Source organism: Panthera uncia, chromosome A2 (genome assembly GCF_023721935.1).
Source record: "Panthera uncia isolate 11264 chromosome A2, Puncia_PCG_1.0, whole genome shotgun sequence".
NCBI lineage: Eukaryota > Metazoa > Chordata > Mammalia > Carnivora > Felidae > Panthera > Panthera uncia.
Window position 1 is genome coordinate 58,679,844 of NC_064816.1, and position 9,805 is coordinate 58,689,648.

The 9,805-nt window shown below is 60.7% G+C and overlaps 1 protein-coding gene across 1 annotated transcript; it reads right to left on the reverse strand.

Annotated features, from left to right (window-relative positions):
- Window positions 1-2,705: 2,705 nt before the first annotated feature.
- Window positions 2,706-4,085, reverse strand: LOC125930395 (whey acidic protein-like). The gene is given in 4 exon segments (XM_049642260.1): window positions 2,706-2,905; window positions 3,050-3,208; window positions 3,483-3,623; window positions 3,998-4,085. Coding segments are annotated over 4 exon segments (588 nt in total).
- Window positions 4,086-9,805: the final 5,720 nt, after the last annotated feature.

Genomic DNA, 9,805 nt, shown 5'->3' on the forward strand with positions numbered 1-9,805 from the left:
GGCTTGGCCGCCGTAAGCACGCGGTGGGAGATGGTGGAGGAGGGAGACAATTCCCCATGCCCCCGGGTCTTCTCTGAGATGGACCTCCAGTCCCTGAAAGCGATTGTCTTTAAAATATCTTTATTAACAGAAAGTCCTGGGTCTGGTGAGACCAACAGATCAGGAGAGGACTGCCGTTGACTCTAATGTATGAGTCACGGTTTTCAGGGACAAGGCAGGGTCACACAGGGAAGCACTGGGTTGGTCAGGAGGCGGGGGTGGGGTCACTGTGGTACGGACCTCTGCTGTGGTTTCTGTGGAGAGCACCAGACAAGGGAGGGCAGGCGGGCTTAGGACTGGCTAGTGTGAATAATTAGCATGCTCTGCTGTGGAAGGGCTGCCCCTAGCTGCCCCTGGGAGGGGAGGAGGGCTGGGGATAGTGGCCTGGATGGTAAGACCCCAGAGAGAAGGGGGTTGGGGCATGGGCTCTGCATCCTTTGATTTGCATTTGAAAGGTGTTCCCCTTACCCCATGGGAGGAGAGGAGTCCTGGGGCAGTTGTGGGGGAGGTGGGGGTGGGCTAGGTAAGTTGACTCAAGCATGACATCAGTGCCCAGTATGCCTGCGGGGCAGATGTTAGGGCACCAGGCTTACAGAAGCTGGATGTAGGGCTAACGCAGGGATGGAGGGGATGGGCGTTCTCTGCAGGGGAGGAGTTCTCCAGCATGGGAGTGGTTCACTCTGAGCTTGAGGAAGGGTGAGCTGGGTGGTTCCAGCTGCCCAGACTGGGCTCAGGCCCCCCCCCCCATCCCCTTCTGGAACCCTGAATGGAAGCTGCGGTCATCTGACGGCATCCTCGTGAAGACCGTTGGTGCGTATCTCTGGCACGGCCACCCCTTTGGGTTGCACGGGGACACACAGCCATGGTGGGTCCTAGGATGCCAGGTTTGATCCCTTGGTTCAATTAGGGGCCAGCTCTCTGTTGTGGGAGGAGCTCCCCCTTGTGAATAGTGGGGCTGCTTTGAGACTGTGATGTTTCTGCAGGGGTTTCTGGTCATCTGGGTCGTCTGGTGATGCTTGGCTGGAGGAACGATTACTTTGGAGTTGGGGATGGTGGGTTTCTAGTCCTTCTCTCCCCCCTGATGTGTTGACTAGCATTTTCCGCTAAGAAGAGCCTCCTCTCCTCTGCATGCTGGTGGCGCTGGGGAGGGGGGGGGCAAGGTTGTCTGGGGGTGGCTGCAGGTTGGCTCCCACTTTCTGACACAGGGTGTCCCCCACGGCCTTGTTCTTTGTTCCCTCAATGGCGTCTCCCAAGGAATCCTGCTTCCTTTTGCTGGAGAATGGTCCAGGAACAAAATTCAGCCACTGGTGAAAGCCCTTTTTATTTGGGACGATCCGTCCTGTCTCCCTGGCTCCTGACATGTTGTCTGGCATGTGACAGGTGGCTTCAGTGTGTGCGACCTGGGGCCAGGCTGGGGGAAAGTGCTCCCCTGGGCTGGCTGTGCATGGGGGCATGGTGAGGAGCTCTGGTCTCTCTCTGTCCCCTTCCTGGAGCAGCGCTTCAACACCTTGTGGTTTCCTGGCTGATGCAAGTGTCGTGTGTTGTTTGCAAGGACTCCTTTCTCACGCCTGAGTTTAAGCAGATGCGGTGACTCTGGGGTAGGGGTCCCTCATGGCACAGGACGGGCTGGTGGCCTGGAGCCAACCGTGTGGTTACGTGGGGACTGAGCTGGTCAACAACGGCTTCATCAAAATGCCTACTAATGGAGCTTTGAGAAAACCTCAGGGAGCTTCCTGGTTGGTGACATGTGGACGTGCTGGGAGGTGGCACGCCCCAGCCCAGTGAGGACAAAGGCTCCTGCATCTCCGCTCCCACCTTCCACATGTGGCCTTTATTTGGCTTTGCTGGTCTGTGTCCTTTATCACAGGGTGTGATCTGAAGTGTTGTGCCTTCAGAGTCCTGTGGGTCATTATCACAACTTATGGGAGCTGTGGGGTTCGTGGGACCCCAAGTGGGACCCCCAGGACTGGTAGTTTGGGATTCGTGGGACCCCCCCCCCCAGGACTGGTAGCTTGGGGTTTGTGGGATCCCCGGACTGGTAGCTTGGGGTTCGTCAGACCCCAGGGCTGGTAGCTAAGTGAGTCAGGGTGTAGGGCAGGTGTCTGCGGTGCTGGCAGCCTGGTGGGAACTTGGGGGGGCCTAGCATCAGAACCGCAGTGGTCTCTGGGGTGCCCCCTGGGTGTTGGGTGGGGTGCACGTGCTTCACTGCAGGTCCTAAACAGGGCTTCCTGGGAGCAGTGTCTGTGCGGAAACTCCCCATAAGCACGCCTGCCCTCTGCACACTGCCAAGTGGGTGGGGGCCACACACAAGCCGTGGAGAGAGGCCGTGGCAACCTCCAAGCCCCAGCCCTCCCTGCAGACTCCACTCTCTTCCTGTCCCCATGCCAGCAACGCCTCTCAAAGGGGCCAGACCCCAGAGGGCCAGAGCCCCGAGTGCCGGTGGACAGCCCGGAGCTCCCAGAGGCCTGTGTGCTTTGTCTGCCGCCCCTGCCCAGAGGTGCCCGGGACATGTGACAGACAGACAACAGAGAGACATGAAGCTGAGTGGGTTTTTATTAGCAGTAGGTAGGAAACATCTTGGGCTTTCTGGATCCGAGAGAGAAGGCTTTTGCCAGGCAGGCTCAGGTGGGTCACTCTGGGCAGCCAGGGACTCCTGGGGAAGCCCATCACTGAAGGGGGTCCTCTGCAGGGGACATGGAGGCCTCAGAGGTGCAGGGTGGGGGCAGGGGAGGGAGGGACGCTGTGTACAGGTGGGCCAGCGAGCTCTCCACACCCACCCCTCCCCGGCCCTCACCAGAGCCCACTGGCAGGAAGGTGGGGTCACAGGTAGCCAGGAAGCAATTTCCCAGCTCCCGAGCCAGGTCTCCTTGCAAGATTAAGTGGCCAAGGCACAGACCCTGCTCGGGTGGCCGGCCCAAATCCCGCCAGCCAGGTCTCTGAGCCGCCTTTGTCTGCCCGGCAGCCCCAGGGGCCAGCGGCTGTGTCCTTGGGGCGGGTCTGGGGCGCTCACCTGTCGCAGGGTCCAGACACCGCATGGCGCACGTGCTGAAGCAACACTTCCTGCTCCCTGCACACTGGCTGTCCACAGAGCACTCGGTGCTCTCTGAGCAGGGCTCGGGGGCCAGCGGGACGGGTACCCGGGGGCAGCGGCCAGCCTTTTGCAAAGGTGCTGCGGAGACACGGGCCAGTCCTTCAGGTCCCAGTGGCCCACCCTGCTGCTGGGTCCCGGCGGGGGCCCCCACACCACTGTGCGGCACCCTGGATGGCAGCCGAGCCCTCAGGGAGGGGACCCTGAGCGGAGCCCCGTGGCTGGGCCAGCAGGTGGGTGGGGTCACTGCCTGGTGGAGTTTAGGGGGCTGTGGGGCAGGCCACTGAGAGGGGGTGTGGACGGTTCCTCCCTCCACCAGACAGGGTCTGGCGTGGGGCACAGGGGTGACTGTTACCCATGATGGGGAACACTCAGGAGCGGCTGCAGGGGCTCCTGGGGCAGCATCTGATGCCTTGGGGGCAGTCATCATCGGTGCTGCAGGAGACAACGCAGGAGTCCTCCCCCAAGGAGCTGAGCTCCGGGCACATGGCCTGCCCTGCGCACGGGACAGGCAGGTGGGTGGGCGCCGCTCCCAGGATGGGAACCTAGCACCCTGACACGCCATTTCTTGTAAGGAAGAGAATCTGCCGGAGCGTGATATGCCTGCCCCAGGCCCGCGACAGCAGGTGGGGTTAAGACCCAGGGGGCCAAGGACAGGCCCCCCCACGCTCAGCTAGCTGTCTCACAGTGGCCTGGGCCCTGCCGCATGGTGGTCTCCGGGCAGAGCCCTGCCCTGCTCTTCTGCCTCCTCTGCTCTGCTCTGCTCCTCCGGTCCCGGTGCTGTCCTGGTGCGTGTCAGGGAAGCGCCTCTGAGACAGGGAGGTCGGAGGGCCCTCCTGGGTGCCCCCTGGGGTGGTAGCTGAGGCCTACCTGGCACAGTGAAGGCCAGGGCCGCGGCCAGGGCCACGGCAGCCTCCAGGGCGAGCAGGACCAGGGCCAGGCTGGCAAGACAGCGCATGGTGGCCAGTGGCAGGCCGTGGTGGATGGTGGCCAGTGGCCCCGGCCCCGCTTTAGAGGATGCAGTGGGAGGAGCCGTGGGGGAGGAGAGGCTGGTGCCTGCCCAGCCACTGTGGGGCTTCCGACTTGGAGGGGCGCCAGGCTGGACAGCCACTGCGTCAGGGTCACGTTTTAAAACATAGAAAAGTTCCTGATAAGGTGGGTGATTCCACTCCCTTATGAAAGCACTGCCAGTTCATAGCCAGGATCAAGCAAAGGACTGACCAAGGAGGGGGGCAGAAGGGCGTGATGGGTGGTCTTCGCGGTTCACAAAACCATGTTGCATTTGGGGGGGGGTCACTTGGACAGTACATCTTGAACATTCTCATCACAAGAAAAGAGTGTTTGTCAGGAGGTGACGGAGGTAATGAGACATTGTGGGGATCACTTCCCAAGGTTTGCAAACATCAGTCACCCGAAACCAATATCCTCTTGTGGATGACGATACCAACTAAGAAGAAGGTAAAACAGAACAAAGAAGTGCAGGGCAGAGGACGGACGGCACACATCTTCCCTGTCCCGGACGGCCCTGCAGGCCCCGGAAGACGTGCCTGTCCTGTACTCAGAGCGGGGGGGGGGGGGGGGGTCACCGGGAAGGGCTTTTCCCAGAAGGTGTCAGGGTGAGACCCCTCCTCCATTCTTCTTCCCTGAGGACCTGGGCAGGAAGGGGGCCCCAGGGTGGGTAGGGAGGGGGCCCCAAGGTGACTGTGGGCTAGGGCTGCCTGGTCTAGGCCGCATTCCTCCACCTGGCCGCCTGGCAGGGGGCCTCCACCTTGGACAGCACTCCCCTGGGGCCCTCAGCCTGTGCTGCGTGCATTTCCAGATGCTTCAGTCCAGAGACTTCCACTCGGGCCCCCAGCTGTGTCCACCTGGCCCCGGGAGCACCCTCTTGGCCGAGTCCTGGGGCCTCAGCCCAGGCCCGGCCCAGGTGGATCACCCCTGGGATCCTGGCCAGCGACAGTGAGTTGCAGCCTCTCTGCTTTTCCAGGCTGGCAGTTCACGGGATGTTTCCGCACCAGAGCCCAGGAAGGAGGCAGCAGACAGGCCTGAGTCAGAAGACCGAGCCCAGGAAGAGAGGGCGGGGAGGCCACTGTCACTCACTGGAGGGCCCTCTGCTGGCCCTTCTGCCTGTTCTCTGCGCCTCCCCTACACCAAGACTCAGGCTCTGTCTTGCCTGGACGCTGGGTCTGAGGCCAGGCTGAGTGCACCTGCCCCCCGCTCCCCAGGACATGGCCTGCTGTCTGTGGGACCTGTGGGTACAAGTCCCTTTCTCCAGGACCACTCACACCTTCTGAGCTGTGCTGTCCTGCATTGGACCTCTCCCTCCTTCTCCCCTCCCTTCCCCTTCCCTTCCTCCTCCCCTGCTTCCTCCCCTCCCCCCTCCCTACCCCTTCCCTCCCATTCCCCACCCCATCTGCCCTTCCCCACCCCTTTGCCTTCCCTCCCCATGCCCTCCCCCTCCTGTCCCTCCCTTCCCCATCCTCTCCCCCACTCTCCTCCTCTCTCCTCCCCCTTCCCTCCCTTCTCCTCTCTCCTTTTCCCTCCCCTCTCCTTCCCTCCTCTAGTCCTCCCCTCACCCCCAGCTCCTCCCCTATTCCCCCTCCCTTTCCCTCTCTCCCCTCCTCTCCCCCCCAGCCCCACCCTCTTCTCTCCCCCTCCTCACTTCTCCCCCAGACAAGCCCCCCCAACAACTGCTGCTTCCCCACTGGGGTCCTCTGCCCAGCCCTGCTGACTTGGCTTCACCCCTCCCAGCACAGGCAAAGGAGCCTCCCCTCTGGAAGCAGCTTAAAGGCTCTCAGGCATCTGGCACTTCCTTGACACACTGTGACTGGTCCTGGCTACTCCTTGGGTGTCTGTTCCTCCAGAATGAACCCCCTGTGTCAGGGCTCATGTCCATCCCCCTGATCAGTGTGTCCCCAGTCTGGGCTCCCATGGGGAGGGGACTACATCAGGCCTCTCTCCCAGACGGTTGCCCACGCAGTGGCCAGTGACCTTACACCTTAGGTGACCCTCTCCCCTGGGGGGTGGAGTCCAAGCAGGGGTGTGGCATGAGGGTCCCTCCAGAGAGGGACGTTTGAGCCCCTGTGCTCATGTGGGTCCCCAGCTCTGCCAGGTGCGGGCCTACAGCAGCTCATGCTTCCTCCCTGCAGTGGGTGGTGGCGCCTCCCTGCCCACCTGCTGCCCAGAGCACCCGGAGGGGGTACGCAGGGGGGTCGGGCTCTGCCCTCATCCCGGAGGACCTTTCCCTGCTCTCCTGGGCTCTCCTGGGTCCTCGGGACTGCACGAGGCCACTGGTACCAAAGGTGCCACCAAATCTGGAGAGTTTCTGTGATGCGATTCAGGTTGTGGAGGAGACAACCTCCAATATTTCCCATCAGACAAACAACACATGCATTGCAGGAAGCTCGGACAATCCAGAAAAACACAGAGAAGGAAACAAAACTCACAAGATCCACATCCTGGAGGTCTCTCGTTACCAGTCTGGTTCCACGTCATCCAGGTGTTCCCTGTGCAGACATCTCTGTCGTCTATCATCTATCTATCAATCATCTATCTATGTGTCTATCTATGTATCTATCTCCTGTCCCCCCCATATACATAGATACTCCCCCCCCCCCAATCTCGGTCACTAGGGTCATGCCGCAGGTGCGCGTACAGGCACATTATACCCGGAGCATTCCCTGTACCCTCAAGACTTCTGGAAAGCGGAAAGCATTGTGTGGCCAGTGGCTGTGGAGTGTGACACTTCACCTGCGGGCTGCCATCATTTAAACCATTTCCTTGCCTTGGAAGGGAGGCTTTTAAGCACTGTGGCTGGGCCACACTTCTGCCTGAGCTCGGGGTCTCCTGTGGGGGGCATGGAGGTCAGGAACTGTGGCCAGGAGGGGTGCACAGCCCACAGGGATGGGGGGGGCAGGGGCCAGAGGTGTTGGCAGGAGAAGCACGGGGGCAGGTTCACCTCTGAGGTCACAGCCCCGAGGGCAGGTGGAGAAGCCAGGGGTTCCAGGAAGGATGTCGCCTTGAGCTCTGCGGCCCCAGGACAGGGATGTGGGGTTCTTCTTGGCCTGGGGATGTTTGCTGGCCCCGCGGGCCGAGCCTCAGCCCGTCGTCTTCTGAGACAGACATGACTTCCTGCTTCCCAGCAGCTCCTGAAAGCCAAGACAGGTGGGGAAACGGGCCCATCTGTGACCACCTGGGGCATCATGGACTTAGTGGGCAAAGCACAGAGGCCTCCACTGGTCCTATGGGGTTGGCGGGCTGGGGTTTCCTCCAGTTCTCCAGGTCGAGGTCGGGTCAGGGCGGCCACACCATTCTCTCCACTTGCCCCTCTCAGTGGGGACCATCCCGGTCCCTGAATGGGGGTCCTGTTCCCATCACTGGTGTCACAATCCCAGGGTCAGGGTCACGTCCCTGTCACCAGGTGATATGACCCCGGGGTGAGGGTCCTGTCCTCAGCCCTCTGCATCGGGGCTCTCACGGCGCGAGGACCTTTCCACACCCGTCTCACTGAGCCTCACCCTTATGCACAGCGGCTGCACCTCCTGCCTGTCACTCCTCTCTGGAAAGTTCTCTCCTACACAGAGTCTCTCAAGGCTGTGTCAGCACCTCTGGTGCTGGTGGGGACTGTGGGCCTATGGATCTGGGGGGCTTAAGGAGAAGTGGGGTGTCCGTGTGACATAAGTATGTGTGTATCTGTACTTGTGCATATGGACGTGTATCTGGCCACAGACACATGCACACGTGTCCCTCTACATGTACGTGGACATGCACACTTACACATGCACTGCTCACACCTGTACGTGTGCACCTGCCGTTATTGTGGCCCCGTGTGACAAGGGTGTATGTGTGTATCCATACGTGTGCATATGGACGTGTATGTGGACATTGACATGTGCACACGCACGCTCACACCTGCACTGCTCACACCTGTACGTGTGCACCTGAGGATATGTGTGGCCCCTTTGCCTCGAGGCTTCCCATGTTCCGTGCACTTTCCAGAATGATCAGTGAGTTACTTCTGTCTGCAGTAGCCCCCAGGAAGGGTCTGGACGCTGCCTCTGGGCTCAGGACTGCCAGAGGACTGCAGTCTCTGGGGGTCCCTGGGGTACACAGCTGGCACCGGGCTCTCCTTCCTGCAGGAGGTGCTGAATGGGTTTGACACAGCATACAGGCAGGTCTGGGATCTACACCACAGTGCTCTGAGCTACGTGGCCCCACCCGGGGTTGAGGGACTGCCATGGGAAAGTGACTTCGGGTGTGTCAGCTCAGGGCTGCCTTGGGGTCCCCTGACCCCCGTCCCCCACCCCCCCCACCCCCACCTGCAGACCACTGCTGGGACAGCCGGGTTCGGGCATCCAGCGTTCACCTGCAACCCCAGGCCTGCAGGGTGTCTGCAAACGGAGACTTATTTTTTAAAAGTTTATTTATCCTTGAAAGAGAGAGAGTGGGGGGGGGGGGAGAGAGAGACAGAGCGTGATCAGGGGAGGGGCAGAGAGGGAGACACAGAATCCGAAACAGGATCCAGGCTCTGAGCTGTCAGCACAGAGCCTGACACTCTGGGGCTTGAACTCACGAACTGCGAGATCATGACCTGAGCTGAAGTTGGATGTTTATCCGACTGATATACACAGGATGTTTAGTGTTAAAAGTACGTGCTGGTCTCTGTATCAGCCATTTCCAAGTGCGGGACCACCCTTGGGAATTAACCACACAGGTCACGGCTGTTCCCTGTGACCCTCCTTGGGACATCTGGGTCAGGACTTCTATAATTCCAGAAGCTCTCACGCAAAGCCAGGTTTAGGGACCCCCTAGAATGAGGGAATTCTAAACACAAATTCCCAGTGCGCTGTCTCTAGTGCCTACGAGAAATGTGACCTAGGGGCATGTGGGAAGGGCGGACAGCTTCTCAGCAACACAAACGACTCCACGGTCATCTGAGCTCCACGAGCCTCAGGACCGCGTGGTGAGCAGGTCGCGTCAGGGCAGTGCCTTTCCCTGTGTCCCTCTGAGGGGCAGGCAGAGAGCTGGAGTGGACAGGGGTTGGGCTGGGCCCTCTCTCTGTGCAGGTCTGGGCCCTGGAGAAGGGATGGCCGGGGCCCCTTCCTGATTGGAGCGAAGAGAAAAGCTGGCTCGCGAGGCGGGAGGTGGACGGTGGACAGTGGGCTTGGGGCACGGGGCCGCCTGGGGAGCCTGCCGCAGGGACCTGGCTACCTCCCCTGCAGCCCGCGTTGAAGAGGACAACACCAGTACGTCTCTCTCGACACATGACAGAATGGCTGCTCGGACAATCAGCAAGGACGTGGACAAATTCAGCACCAGCTGAGTCCAACAGGACCCCTTTGGCAGTGACAGAACTGTCCATCCGCCAACGGCAAAGCGCACCTGCTGTCCAAGTGCCCGCGGACAAAGGAGGGCCGTGTCGTGGCCGTGTCTTCTGGGAGCACAGGGGATTTAAAGTGGAAATTAGTAGCAGGAAATTTTTCAAGTCCTGGTAAGTAAGTAACACCTTCCAAATAGCCTGGGGCAGAAGGAAGGGCCACAGGAGGCAGAAGAACCACGGAGGATGTGGCATGTTGCAGCTTGGAGGTGTGGTGACGGCCATGAGAAGCAGGGTGGGTCCCAGGTCAGTGGTCTCGCCCCCCCTGCCCCCAGAGGGGCTGGGGGCAGAGCAACGCTAGCCCA